At 35.3% G+C, this 15,452-nt stretch overlaps 1 protein-coding gene and 1 non-coding gene across 3 annotated transcripts in view; one reads left to right on the top strand and one right to left on the bottom strand.

Moving 5' to 3' along the window:
- LOC121423301 (cAMP-dependent protein kinase type I-beta regulatory subunit-like) overlaps positions 1 to 10,122 on the top strand; it is a 35,772-nt gene extending 25,650 nt beyond the window's left edge. For both annotated transcript variants that reach the window (XM_041618642.1, XM_041618643.1), the window contains exons 5-11: positions 1,015 to 1,061; positions 3,126 to 3,224; positions 4,260 to 4,319; positions 5,818 to 5,878; positions 6,560 to 6,681; positions 8,440 to 8,521; positions 9,088 to 10,122. In XM_041618642.1, the coding sequence (XP_041474576.1) occupies positions 1,015 to 1,061; positions 3,126 to 3,224; positions 4,260 to 4,319; positions 5,818 to 5,878; positions 6,560 to 6,681; positions 8,440 to 8,521; positions 9,088 to 9,260 (644 nt within the window). In that variant the 3' untranslated portion in view covers positions 9,261 to 10,122. The remainder of the gene's footprint in view (positions 1 to 1,014; positions 1,062 to 3,125; positions 3,225 to 4,259; positions 4,320 to 5,817; positions 5,879 to 6,559; positions 6,682 to 8,439; positions 8,522 to 9,087) is intronic.
- Positions 10,123 to 13,875: 3,753 nt separating this feature from the next.
- Positions 13,876 to 13,948, bottom strand: TRNAR-CCU. The gene has a single exon. It is a non-coding gene; the product is annotated as a tRNA-Arg (tRNA).
- Positions 13,949 to 15,452: the final 1,504 nt, after the last annotated feature.

Here is a 15,452-nt window from a genome sequence, read left to right on the forward strand (position 1 = left end):
CCTGGGTTATATTTAGATTACTGCCCCAGGGGAATGGGTACTTAGGAGAAAACCACAAATCACTGATAATAAAGTACATGGCCTATGGGAAAGTTGTCCTTGCCCCTTGTCATAATTTACTTACACAGTTGCCAATTTGAAATCTACATAGTATTAGTGATCTCAATTTTAAAGCAGCTATAACTTTCTCATTGCTTGTCCGATTTCTTTCAAACTTTCACCATTCTGTTTAATTTATTTTTCTCTTTCCCAACATAACTTTTTATGGCCAAGGCTGGATTCCCCTTTAAATAGCCAATCATTGCTCACTATTTTGCACTAGTCTGATTACGTGCCATTTGTTATATTCTTTTGTTGTGTTCGCTTCCATTCAATTTTGCATCATCCTCTGAAGAGTGCACAACGAAAAGCTATAGTATGGCTCCTCTTCGCGTTATTTTCAAATGACAAAATAAAAGTTTTTTAGTGTTCATATGTGTGGGTGAGTGTAGAAGTAACACTTGCCTACATTATTATGATTAGGCCCAATTAGGCCCAAAGCGCTTACAATGTAAGATGTAATATTTCAAAAACTACAAAGTATTAAAGAGATAAGTTTTTAATGACATGTATAAAGATACATGTAACATGATAAACTTTTTATACTTGAACATAATAATATATCTGTACCTTTCAGAATGAAATATAACGATTTCAAAAACAAAACAAGCAAGGTGTCTGTTCATAAGCGATGAACTGAACTTCACAATTCTCAGATATATTGCTAGATAGAGTGGAAGAATGAATTAGAATGGTTGTGAGTCGGATGCTTAGATTTTCATATTGCCCAGTTGTGTGTAATCATCAGACTGTTCACATCAATCGTTCATCACTCACTCGTGGCTAACCGGACCGATTCACCATGAAAAGTTTTAAATGCACTGAAAGGAATTTATCAACATGATTGTCACTTTCATCTATCGTTTTTTTTTTCTTTCTTTTCCTCTCTTCCCCTTGCTCCCTTGGCTTGTGTAGGAGATGAAGGCGATAACTTCTATGTCATTGACTCCGGAGAAGTTGACGTAAGTACTATTCCCTAATTGATGTTTATATCTCCTCTCTGTGATGGTATTACCCACAAATTTCAATGATTTACCATATGGCTAATTTACCTTCATGTAGAAGGAGAATACACGAATATCCTTATTTTTCGGTTGTAAAATAATTTCTGTGTACTTTGCAGTTTTATCCTCCTTATTCCTCAAAAACCACTTTGGATTTTGTGATTTTTAAAGCCCCTCTCACCCCTTTATATTGAGAAAAGAAATTACATAGATTACACAAAACCAAAAGAACAATTGCATGGAAATTATGTCTGTCGTCTATTGCAATGACTGTGTTGTGTTTATTGTTTTTTACATTTCTTCTTCCAAATTCTATAATCAATACAAATTTTGCTTCTATGAATTTGTTTGAGTACTGTAAAGAGTATATATTTAGGCATAGGCCACGGTACAGTGTTAAAAGGGGGGGGGGGGGTTGACCAGGAAAAATGGACAGGAGGTCCCCTGTTATTTACTCTTGATAGTAATTTGACACCCTTCCACAAAGTTTGGTAAAGGCCTTAATAATGTGAAGTATGTCCGCTTATCACCTTGCGAAAGTGTGAATAATAACCATTCTACAGTTTTCATTAATTAATTCTATAATACAAATTCAAATTAAGGGGGTTAAGGGGGTTAAGGTGGTTTTTTAAGGGGATTGAGGAGACCCTCTCAGGGATGTTCTCATTATGTTTATTAGCAAATGCCCTTGAACAATTGCTTGTGAATTTGGTTATGTTAATGTATTTCTGAAAAGTACTTGTACACCCTTGAAATTTTTGTCCCATTGTATTCTTGAGAAGTGGCAATATACCTTAAAAAAACAGCACACAATGAAAGTTGGGAACCCAGCCATTTTTATTTTGATATTTTGAATGTACATTTTACCTATAGCTGTACGATTTTACCGCAGATCACATCTGTTACACAACAAATACATGTATTTCATGATAATCATAATTTTTGTGACAATGAGTTCAAATTTTTAATCTGAATAATAGTTAGATTTAGCCAAATTTGATTCATGCTTTCAAGGATAAGAATAAAGAAAGTTTTATTGGAATCCTGCTATCGATCACTTTCACAACATAATCCAATGAAATACATTTACCTATAATTCTAGACATACATGTACTTGATAATTCTATTCATGCGGAGTTAATTGTTTGTAATTCAATCGTCTGATCGTGCATTGCCTTGGAGTTTGGGTTTAGATTAGATAATTATAATGGTTGTTGCGGCATATTATGATAAATGACTGTTCATGCACACTCGATTAGTATATCGTAAAATTTGATATGGATGTTAAAATGTGATTTCCTTGGGAAATGTGTACGCATCATATGTACATATTGCATGTACGTGTACATTTATATCCTTGTAGACGTGCAATTAATGTTGTAAGCATTGAGAAATTCCCAGGGCATTAATTGCCATCATTTACGTACTTAATCCCCATTTGCTTTGCAGTGAAATCTCTGTATTAAGGCATGGTATCTTTGTAAGATTTGGAAAAGAATTATTTTGTATTACTTGAGAATGATGTTAACATATCAGTTACAATTAAAGACAAATATAGATGTCTAAAATTGTATTCTAAACCAATGTTTGAAATTGATATGAAGCAAATCAATCTGTCTCTCTGTTATGTTTTATCATTTATTTTTGTCTTTTGATGAGAATATATAGTGATATTCTGAGGATTCTGGACCCAATATTCTTTCAATGTTTCAGTGTGAGAATATTTCATCACCATTGTCATATTGTGATGCAGCCATATAATATATTCTTATGAGAAAATTTATTCAAGGAAAAAAGAAATCATAGTCTTTATAATAAAAACAGAGATGCTCACCTCACCAGGACATTGCACTGCTTAATGAATTTCATTTTCAGTACATTCTGTCTCACAAATTTGCTATACGCTAATCAGAGCCTATAGTTTCAATAAATTGTCACAGCAAGTTTTGTGAAACCTGTCCCAGATTTGACTGCGCATATGGTAAGATGGTATCATTTTGTGACTCTCTTGTGTACGTGTAGATCTTTGTTGATGGTGAGCGTGTCGTCACTCTGAGCGAAGGGAGCAGTTTTGGAGAACTGGCCCTCATCTATGGCACCCCAAGAGCTGCAACAGTCAAGGTACGTGTTGGATTGTTTCATGATTGTTTGTTTGTCTTTTTGTCTGTCTGTGGATCCTATGACTATGTTCAGAGTTGCCAATTAGTAGGATTTAATCCTGTTTAGTAGGATTTTGAAGGGGAAAGTGCCACTAACTAGGATTTTCCCCTAGAAATAGGATTTTTGAAACTTGTATGATTTTTGGTATGTTTTTCAAAATTTTTAAGAAAAATTATTATTTTATTCTTGAAAATAGGTTAAAAAGAAATGAGTTTTTCCAGTTTGAAGGTTGGCAATTCTCTATATCTGTAGCACTTTAAGATGATGTTCAAGTTTTGTGCCCGATTACATATAATATATAATCAGCCATGATATTAAAGTGATGGGTTAACATTGGTTTGACTTTCAAAAAATCTGAGCTAGAAGGTCACACTTGTCACCTCTGTCTGTGATATGTTACAAAAATGAAGCCCAGAAAAAATTGCATTCGAAAATAATTATTTAGTGCTTCAAAAATTGAAATATAAAGTGACTGGAAACACCATCCTAATTTCATCCCATACACTTATGTGTACTATTTAGGCGTCTATAAGACGCCTATTTACAAAATCGGGGTTTGCCTTGTAGTTTTAGCTTTTCATTCTCAATAATGGTTGTTTTCAGGGTTTATTAGTTCTAATACATGCACTTGTACACATATTTCATCTTGGTTTGAGAATTTTTTAAATCGGCTGCTCACAAAGTTAAACAATACCTTTAAGCCTAATTGTAAGCTATTCATTTCTGTTCAAATGTAATGAATGATTTGTTGCATGTATGCATTTATATCTTTACATTATTGGAATGGGCTAAACTCAAGGATGATTTGATGGTTGGTCACAGAGAGAAGCATCTATAGCAAAAAAAAAATAGATACAGATACATGTAAACACAAGATCATCCAAATAATCGTAAAGAAAAAATATCCCGTATATGCTTCTATCTACCCTAGTACATGTATGCAAGATTGTAATGTAATAATGTTTGTAATAATCTCTTCATGTGTTGTTTTGTCAGGCTAAAACTGATCTGAAATTGTGGGGAATTGACAGGGACAGCTACAGACGAATTCTCATGGTAAGTAATCAATCACCTACGTCCTTGGGATTACAAGGGAAAATCAGGGGCAAAGAGGTTTTTTGCGTTCAGTCACACTCTCCTAGTTTCTCTCCTAATCTCCTAGTTACATGTGTTTTTTACGCATCACCTCACTGCGCATTTATTAATGAGATTACTTTTTATAAATGTTGTTTGCAAGTTGGTATTTCACAAGGTTATTAGAATTCCTAATAGAAACAGCAAATTTTTCAAATTTTCAATTTGTAAGTGCATTTGTTTTTGATGGATGTTTTTTGTAATCCATGAAATTAAAAAAATTATTAAGCCAATGAAAAAAAAATATACCATATTGCCAATTTGAAAATGTAAAACTGATCAAATGGGGAATATGCTCCTAACCAATCAAAATGCTCTATAGCAGTAGTATGTAACACTTTCCATTGATCAGTGGTTTTATGAGAGTGGGCCCTGATTTCCTAGTTTTAGCAGCAAGAAACCATAATGTAGTGTCCTGGGTGGGATGACAAGTCAATAGAAAGATATTGATTTCTGTGTTAACTCACCAAATTAGCCCATACTGCTGTAGAAAGTACAGCTTTTACACCGCATGCCCATAATGAATGTTCTCTGGAGAAGTACACGTCCAAGTGACGTAGGGTAATATGATAGGATGAGGGAGAGGGGTAGGTGTTTTATTAAGTGCTTGGGGGTATCGATCGGCAAGGAACCTTCAGACTCTTGAGGTGTATGGCCGATGTTTATACAGCTCTATGACATCATCCATGTAAAGGATAGTGCTCTTAAATGAGGCAAGACGACAATGGGAGCGCGGGTGGGAGAGATGTTGAATTATGGCTGTTTGTGCCATGTTCATCAATTATTGGGATGAATGTGAGACTGTAACATTGACTTCAGATTTATTTTTGCCCTAATTGTACGATGTCCCAAAGAATCAATGGGCAATGACTCTACAAATCTTTAATGCAATTTGAATTTACTTGCAAGCATGTTTAAGCATTTGATTTGTGGACCTAAGTCTTTATTTTTCATTCACTCTTTTAAATTTCATATTTGGAATTATCACAAATTATTTTTACACCAAGCATGCCAAAAGTTTATTGCAAAACAACAAATTTTATTGTAGAATAGTAATGATGAATTACTTCTAAAAAAATGATGATGATGCCAGATGACGATTATGATGATGATATGAATTGTTGCAAAATCGCACATTCATACAATTAAAAGCAACAATCTGGATGACAAGTTTTCTCCTGTATACATTTTGTACCACAGAAGCTAAGATATGTTTATTGTTATTATTTAATAAAAAAAGTCCATGGAATCGGTATGAATGAAAAGAAGATTAGAAGAAAATGGAATTTACCAAATTGAATTCACCAATTGTCATTACTATCTGATCAGAATTACATGAACATAGCAGATAAAGAATTGTAATCCTGTCTGTTCTTATCAGTTGAGTAGCTTGTAATTTTTTTGATGTTTCGTTTTACAGGGAAGCCAGGTACGCAAGAGGAAGATGTATGAGGAATTCCTCACTAAGGTTTCAATCCTTGGTAAGTCAATAGTTAAAGTCAATTCATGTAATCATGGTAATGATAATGCTGGTGAGGCTGGTGATAATAATGATGATGTTTGTGATGATGATGATGACGACGATGCCGATGGTGATGATGATGATGACGACGATGCCGATGATGATGATGATGGTGATGATGATGAAGATGATGATGATGATAATGGTGGTGGTGATGATGATGATGATGATGATGGTGATTATGATGGTAATAATGATGATGATGATGATGATGATGGTGATGATGATGATGATGGTGATGATGGTGATGATGGTTATGGTGGTTATGGTGGTGGTGGTGATGATGATGATAATGATGATGATGATGATGATGATGATGATGATGATGATGATGATGATGATGACTTTGCTAATGATAATGATGATCATAATGATAATGGTAATTGTGACAATACCAGTAATGCTGGTGAATGGTGATGGTAATTATGATTGTGATGGTGATTATAGTCTCATTGATGATTATGGTGGTGTTAGTGGTTATGGTGATGGTGATAGTGATAATATTGCCAATGATTGTAATAATGAAGATGACATGATAAATATGATTATCAGACTAATACCAAACCAACATTAGCTAAATATATACACACACAAGTCAATCCAGTCAGTTTGAAGAAGAATCATCAATCTTCTCTTGCAGAAAACCTTGATATGTGGGAGAACTTGACTGTTGCTGATGCCTTGGAGCCAGTACAATTTGATGATGGTGAGAAGATTGTTGTACAAGGAGAACAGGGTGATGATTTCTTCATGATCATTGAGGTAGGTATACATATGGTAAATCACCACTTGGTTTACAACCACTTGGTCTACAATTGGTTTGTTCTCTTCTTGCTAGGTCTACTTTCCATTTGGTCTCATCCAACTTGGTCTAGTCATAGTTCCTCTGGTTTATTTCCAATTTGTTTAATACCAATTCAATTACCAACTCATCTACTATCATTTGGTCTACCATCAGGCCGTCCACTATCCGCACAGTCTAATTGCCATTTCGTCCACGCACCATTTCTTCCAATAACCAGCTGATCTTATCGCCATTTGGTTGTAATGGGAACAAACCTAGCTGTATGGCAGAGCGGCCTCTCTTAATACAGCTAGGTTTGTTCCCATTACAACCAAATGGCAATAAGATCAGCCTCCTTTTGGGTCTCTTATGCTGTAAACCAAGAGGCAGTTTTTACTTGCACAGTGCACATTCACTTTTAATGTATATAAGTTAAATTTCAAATTACTTCACCATGACACCTCGCACTGATACACAAAATGTTTTCATCCCGGGATAGCTTTGAAGCTGATGAAAGGGATTACTATTCAAGGTTCAAGGTACTTATACCATTTCATGTAATTGGATTAAGTGTTAATTGGGCGAAATGAATGAAAATGAAATGGGTATTTGACCAACTACAATTACATTATTAGACAAAATGGTCGTAGACGAATTGGTGATTAGATGAAGTGATTATTGGACCAAATATTTATCGGACCAAATGGTTGTTAAACAAAATGTTGATGGACAGAATGGCATTAGAGTAAATGTATGTAGACAATGTGATGGGTGGACGAGTTGGCAATAGACAAATTGGCAATTTACTCTTCCTCTACACCCAATTATATTTAGTCCATTTACCATTTTGTCAAAATTGCAGTTAGGCTTTTCCCATTTTGTCTAATATCCATTTGGTCTAACACCACTTAGTCTCTATGGCTCGTATTAGAGGAATTGCTTATGAACCAAATTTACACACGACAAAGTGTGAAAAAGGGGAAGTAGGAATCAGACCATATCTGCATTTGAGTAAGTGACAGTCCAAGTGATGTTGCATCAAATATTAATTAGACCAAAGTTGGAGTAGACCAAGTGGGTGTAGCTATATGGTAGTGCTAACCGATCTGATAATTAAACCATCTGCTAGTAGACATAGTTTTCTGAAGTTGGGTTTAATTTAAACTCTGATTTTAAGTTGTGGTTTAACTATGGAACGCCAGTTGTTTCATAAATCTTTAACTCTGGAGGTTCAATGTATCCGCTCATTTGCTCCCAAAACATTCTTAACTGCCTGGGAAAGATAAGTATGACAGTTGTCTTCACCTTTAAAGAATTAGTAAAGAGCACAGTAAACATGTGAAGCAATCACTGTAAACAAAATTTTGAAACATTTGGCTTCCCATAATTTTAGCATAGAGTTAGACCATAGTCTAAGTTAAACCCCACTTCAGAATACTGGCCAAAGTGAATTCAAACCATCTAAACAACATCTTGCATATTGCACTATTGCATTACTAATTTGAAATGCCTTTTTAAGTATCATAAGATGCTCTGCTTTATATCATCTGTAGTTCCTCCCATTGTAATCTTATCTCAGCTAAATATCGGAATACCAATTTTCTTTTAAATGTAAAATCAAACAGATTTAAAAATAAAAACCTTTCTGAGAATACTACCCCTAAAATGAAAATAACCTGGTTCATCTGTGACTTTATGGTGATGTGTGTTTTTTTCTTTCCCTGTCCTTAATCTAGGGCCAAGCAGCTGTTCTTCAGCGCCATGGCAACGACTCAGACATGATTGAAGTGGGCAAACTAGGACCATCGGATTACTTTGGTAAGCCCATGCCGAACCCGGGGTGTTGCCAGAATTTATTTGTGATCGATTGCAAATTTATTTTGTAATCAATTTTAAGCTGTATTTGATCAGTGTATACTCCTTATGGCAAGTAGCAAATTAAAGTGCAAATTTGCAATTAATTGCAAGATTTGATTGATGATGGAACCCAGAAATGGCTTGCAATTGATCACAAGTTTCTAGCATCGTCCCATTATGATTCTATATTTTTCATGAGGAATCAAACCAAATATTTCAATTGATTCAGAGGAAAATTGAAACATACCATATTTCATTTAATAAAATACAAAGATAGTGAGTGTGTGACATCATCCGTTCCCTTATTTTCACTGTTTGATCAAAATAAGCGTAATAAATATCCTAACTTTCTTATTTTCCATCTGAATTTGATGAAATTGTCAGTGTTATCCTTGTTTGATTTATTATGTGTTTAATTAAATCAACTTTTGGTCGAGGTGGAGTTGCCCCTTTAAGGTATTTTTTTTAATGAAATATCGAGTTCAATGATTTTCATATTGTCACTTTCTTTTTATTTTGTCAATTAGGTGAGATTGCCTTACTGCTAGACCGACCCCGTGCTGCCACCGTGGTGGCCCGTGGCCCCTTGAAGTGTGTCAAACTGGACAGACAACGCTTCGAGCGTGTTCTTGGACCTTGTCAGGAGATCCTCAAGAGGAATATCTCCAGTTACAACAGCTTCGTACAGCTCTCTGTATAGATCTCATCTCTCGTACTATTCCTCTCCATTCTCCAGCTTGCTCCCTCCATCCGTATCCCATTCTCTCCTACTGTCTGGAAACCTCCCTTGCACACCCCATCATGTCCCTTCTCTCTATTCCAATTCTGTTTGTCTCTCTCAGTCTCTCCTTCCTAGTTTCCCTCTGATCACTTCTTTCTTCCTTTCATAACTCCTCTTGTTCTTCCTCTCTTTCTCTTTAAGAAGATTACTAAGGTTTGTCTTCATTTTAATTCAACAATTAAGAGGGTATGGTGTAGGACTGTAGCTTCAGAGATCCACAGTGTTATGTCATAGGGTCCCCTTCCCATGTTACGTTACACCTCAATTGTCTGGTTCGGAAGGTTTCATTACCTCTGAGTACAGACCCTCTTATTAATTGCCATTAATGTGGTAATAGAGGTTGAATATAAAGGTAGTTTCTATGGTATTAAGGTATTTTTAAACCCAGGAGGGTAGCTCTAGCATTGATCAGGGTAGCATGTCATGAACAAATAGTCAGTGACATTGGCCGACTATTTGTTCATGAAATGATACTGCAAATCCTTGCATCTGATTTGCTAAGAGCCATTTAGTAAGTGAAATCACTGACAAAACTGTTCATGAAACTCCCCTTGTAATACTCTTGATTGATTCTCTATTATTATGGGGGGCTGCTATGGAGCTGTGTTATTTTTAATCTGCGTGTACATTATCCCACGACAGATATGCATCTCATGCTTTGCAGAACAGTAGTATGTACATTTAATTATGCGGATTACATTGAGGCAGTGCAGGAAACGCCTTGTGTCCTACATATTCCAAATCAAAGGATTCTAGGTATTGGATATGCCATGATATACTAGTAGGTGATTTTGACTGAGAGCACGTCATGTCTCATTATATCTGAAGAAATAGGAGGCTGAACACTAGCCAGCAGTACCATTTTTCTGAAGATACATCATTCTGTAGAATATGTACACATTCTCGAGATAACACCAATGAAGGAAAAATAAATTGTGTCTTTCCTCTAGAATGAGGAGACAATTGATGTACTTCATTCTAATCTTTGTTATCTTGGAGTATTCATTAGTCATTAGAGTATTGAAGGGTATCTGAAAACAGTTTCTCAACATGCTTGGAGTGCTGAAAGTCCAATTCTCATTGAGAGAAACTATTATGACACCAGTATATGAGTTTATCCCTGGCAGATGTACATGTAATTTGCTTTCATATAATATACCTGCCTTTTAGCAGTTGGAGAGGAGGTGGGATGTAGACTACTCTAGATGAATAGATAATATCTTATTTATTGTGATTGAAGGTCCCCGAACCGATGAGGTGGGTGGGCTTGAATTTACCATGCTTGGATTGGCATGGGTAGTCCAGGATCCTTGTCTGTGTCCCATGGGTTTCTGTTTAACCCTGTGTATGTATATAGATGACATTGTTTATTCATTAGTCACTGGTGCTGTGTGTTAATGGAGAGAGAGGGTTTGACATCGCTCAATAGTACAACGTTTAACTTGAATTTGTTCTTGTAAACTTTTAAGAGGTTATGCATGATTTTCATAACTCTTCTTATCATTCTTAACATGAATATTTGGATTTGTTTTCAACTAGTGCATCATTGAATTTCTCAGTACAGTTTTGTGTGGGGTAGTATTGATAATCGAGACTCGACCAACTCTTTGTTTCTCTCTCTGATTTCTCTTATTTACTTTTGTTTCATTGTACTTCGTATGTACAGAATTTTATGTGCGTTGATATCAGCAAAATATTTGAGATCCTCTAGAGAAAAAAAGGTAGAGGAAATACTGCCTCTGGACTTCAGTATTAAATTCATATCAATTCTGTTTGAAAATCTGCCCATGAAAACTATATATATGCTGTAAAATCAATGTTATAATGCCCATCTTACTAACAGATGCAATCGATCCAATCAATAATAATTATGGAAATCAATGTCAAAGTTCTTCATATAGGAAAAGTGCACAAAATGTCTCTTTGGAAATGAGGAGCACAGTTTTACTCGCAGGAATATATATCTGGGGCCTGTTTCACAAAAGGGCAGTTACAAGCTACTGAAATCTTTTGATTTGATTGGCTGATGGCAAACTTGTTATAGAAATTATGCATTTGTTATTACTATTCTTTATGAATTGGGACTGTTATCTAGAAAGTTCCTGGAATTGACAAAATTATAAGATTTTGGGGTCATTAGCTTTCCATATTTGGGGTTAGTTGGATCAATCGCAGCTTGTTGTAAGACAGGGCCCTGGTTAGTACATCGACTCCGGGATCAGACTGAGAAGCACAAAGTTTCTTTGCATATTATTATAAAGGGGCACCACTCTTGCAGGAAGCCGATTCTTGTTTCATACACTGCAAAAATCAGTAGTGTTGAAATTACACCACAGGTGTTTACAAGAGGATTACACCAGTGTTAACTTCATGATGTAAGTTACTAAAGAATATTCTGCTTGTTAGCACCTTTGGTGTTATATTCAAACCTAGTCATGTACCTTTAACACTTTAGAGTAAAGTCCTCTCAGAACATCTATTGGTGTTATTCCTAACACTGCAGTTTTTGCAGTGTACTAATATCTTCTTGGTAAGACGATTAACAGATATGTCATTATGACTTCATCGAGTGATGAATGTCAATGGTAATTGGAATGATTTTTAATGTGTTTTCTCATGTATCAGATAAGTGGTGTGCTTTTATTATTGTATTAATGTTAATATTCCAGAACAACCTTTGAAATGTGTTCAAGTACTTGTCTTTTTAACTACCCGAAGCTTGTAAATAGAACCATGTGTAGTTAGAATCCCTATGGTCTTTTGGAGATATCTCTTATAATTTTTGCCCATTATAAATAAAGCACCAAACGTCTCATTTGATATGATTACATTTTTAAATTGATATATTATTTGTTAATATTTTCTGTAATTCTACATGCCACCATGAAGGGAATTATGATAATATCATTCTCTGGACTTCATGTATACCTTCTTTTGAACTATTTTTTTTCTTGCACAATAGATTGTTTATAGATATATAAAAAGAGCATTAACTATTGAATATCTGTGTGTTGTCTTTTCTTGTAGAGTATACCCTGAAAAAAAATGTTCTGTGAAATTATATTATACTATCATTAAATTCAATGAATGGTGGTGTCTAAAGAAATTACCTTGGTTTCTTGAGCTTGTTTTATTTATATGTGTCCATAGTGTAATGTTAAAATTTAGCGTAAATATTAGCATTATTTTTTTTTCTTTCTTTCTGCTACAAAATAAGCATTAAAGGAAAATCCAAACCATATGAAAGATTTTTTTTAAATAATAGCATAAATATGGAAAGGAGCATAAAGGTGAAAGTTTGAAGAATATCAGACAAAAAATGGAACAGAAGAGAATGGAACAACATCTGAAGTTGCAGACTGGAAATACACAAAGATAAGAATACATGTACAAATCTATAGTTTCCCTATGAATAGCTCATAGATATTGTTGATTTGTTGTAAATATCAGGGTGGATGAAAAAAAGTGAGAAATTTGTCAAAAGTTTTAAGATTGACAGGTGGTATTTTAAAGCACTTACAGCTTGAATATTATGTTAGTAATAGTATAGACCTGCTAATTACATGTATAAAACTGTTTATTTTTTTTAGTTTCTCAACATTTCGAGGGGGGTTATGTTGGGGGGCAAATACCTGAATGCATTCCACCTCCATTATTTGGTGCTCCCACGCTGTTAAAGACATTTTTGTTTTACCTGGTCCAAGAAGTCCTCTTTTTCCTGAACCAGTGGGATAGTAGTCCTTACAATTTGTCACAATCTACTCACAAGGATGCCAATTTGACATTTAAATCATCTATAAAGTGATTTTATATTTGAAACAGCATTAATTTTTCAGATTACTTTTTCTTTCTTTCAGTCTTTTACTTATCTTGTCAGTTTGCTCCTTCCAAATAATCATTTATCATTTTATTATTTCAGTGCTTGTATGTATTATCAAACAACTAAAGGACCAGTGGCTGATATGCTATCCAAGGGATCTGGTAATGCAGATTAATCAATGCCTCACTTTAGAGCACAAACACATGCATCAAGGGAATCGAACTAATCTAGTGACATGAAGAGGCAGGAGCCAGGGAGACCCCCCCCCCCCTATTTCCATGATTTTCAATTAATTAAAAAAAAATGACGAGAGCAAGGGGGAAGGAAGATTAGTATAAAAGAAAATAAGAGAATGAGGTTTGGATCGTTTAACTTTATATACCTATTGTTGAATCGAGAATAAAAAAGGATGTTCCTTAAGGTCATCTTGCCTCCCCTCGTCAAAATATTAACGAGGAAACTGGGCCGCTATGACTGTACAAAGTTTTCACACAGTTGTCAAGAATAAATGGTTGTAAATAAAATAACACCTGCCATCAGATCATGGTATCTCCAAATTATTTTTCAACTAAATGAAATTTAAAAGATAACTAAATGAACTAAAAATATCGATTCAGGGATATACATAAAGGGGACATTCGTAATTATGTATGTTTGTTTTTTTCATTCGACGATGGCAATTTAAAAAAAAGGAAAAAGGTTTGGCCAATTTTTCACCTCCGGTGGGACTCGAACCCACAATCCCCGGTTTAGGAGACCGATGCCTTATCCATTAGGCCACGGAGGCAGATATTCTACAAACAACCTTTAGGCAACCGTAGTCCTCGGATTAGAGATCATTATGGAAGTGCCGTGGCCGAGTGGTCTTAGGGGGTCTAAGGCGCCAACTAGACTTTGAAAGTCCGGGGTTCGTTCTATGCCCGTGAGCAAAGTATTTAATCGACAGTGCTCTTTTATCCTGCATTCAAATAAATGGAAATGTTATATGCACTCTTCGAAACTAGGTGTGGATTTAAAAAAAGTAGTGACCTATATTTTGGAGCCAACCCGTTTTTGTGATTTTCCTATTTCTCCAGACGAAAATTACCTTCCTTTTATAGTGAACCCTTTGTTTTTGCTTGTCAAATTTCTTAGGACAAAAATAACTTTCATTTTGGTAGTGAAACCCTTTCTTCACTTTTTTTTGAGGGGGGGGGTCGTCAAATTTCTTGGTACCAAAATGTCCTTTATTTAGTAGTGAAAGCCTTTTTTGGGGTTGTCTTATTTTCTCTGTACCAAAGTAACCTTAACTTTCTAAAGTGACCCCCCCCCTTTTGTCATTTTTTTTTCATCAGCACCCCCTGTAAATTGTTTCCCAGCTAAGACCCTGGTCAAATCCCAACCTTGGAAAAAAAAAGGAAGAAGAAACTAGATGCGCCCCTGCAATGGCTATTCTAAACATTTGATCAACTATCATGGTCATCTTAACTGTTATCATAGAAGGAAACCTGATGATGATCTAACACTTGACCTAGTTTTATTATCATGATTTTCTCAATGCATTCAACAAAATATTACAAAAAAGTGATAGAGAAATGGGGAAGAAAGGCATGCAAAGAAAGGCGAGCTTTAAAGAAAATGAGAAGTTTGGGTCGTTTAACTCTTTAATAAACCTTGAATTGAGCCAAAGTCATGTTCCTTAAGGTAGTTTTGCCCCCCCCCCATAACAAATAATGCCGACCCTGGTAACATGGTGAATGTAGTAACATGGCAATATGAATAGAATGGAGGGAATAGGGCCGCTGGGATTATAAAAGTGTTTACAGACTTGTCAGGGAGGGGGGTGTGAGTATAATATAAACCGATCTGCAATTAATGAGATCTCCAAACCATTTTTCTTTCAAGTTTTACTTCAATTCATATACTGACCGTGTCATGGTCATTTGAGGAGATTACAGAGTGTCGAAAGAACAAGAAATGAGAGACAGAAAATTTCATGATAGGGGGTCGGACGTATATGGAATTTAACCAATTAAAAATATCGGAACAGACATAGACATTACGGGAAATTCTTTGACAGTCGTATTTGCTACTTTTTTAACGACGATGGCAACTTTTAAAAGAGAGAGGGGGAGGGGGTTATGGTCCATGTTGACCATTTTCATCTCCGGTGGGACTCGAACCAAAAATCCCCGGTTTAGGAGACCGATCCTTATCCATTAGGCCACGGAGGCAGATAATTTATAATAAATCTATAGGCAATTACTGTCCTGCCATTGAGTATAGGCCTTTCTAGTCTTACTCCGGATATT

Source organism: Lytechinus variegatus, chromosome 10 (assembly GCF_018143015.1).
Source record: "Lytechinus variegatus isolate NC3 chromosome 10, Lvar_3.0, whole genome shotgun sequence".
Classification (NCBI taxonomy): domain Eukaryota; kingdom Metazoa; phylum Echinodermata; class Echinoidea; order Temnopleuroida; family Toxopneustidae; genus Lytechinus; species Lytechinus variegatus.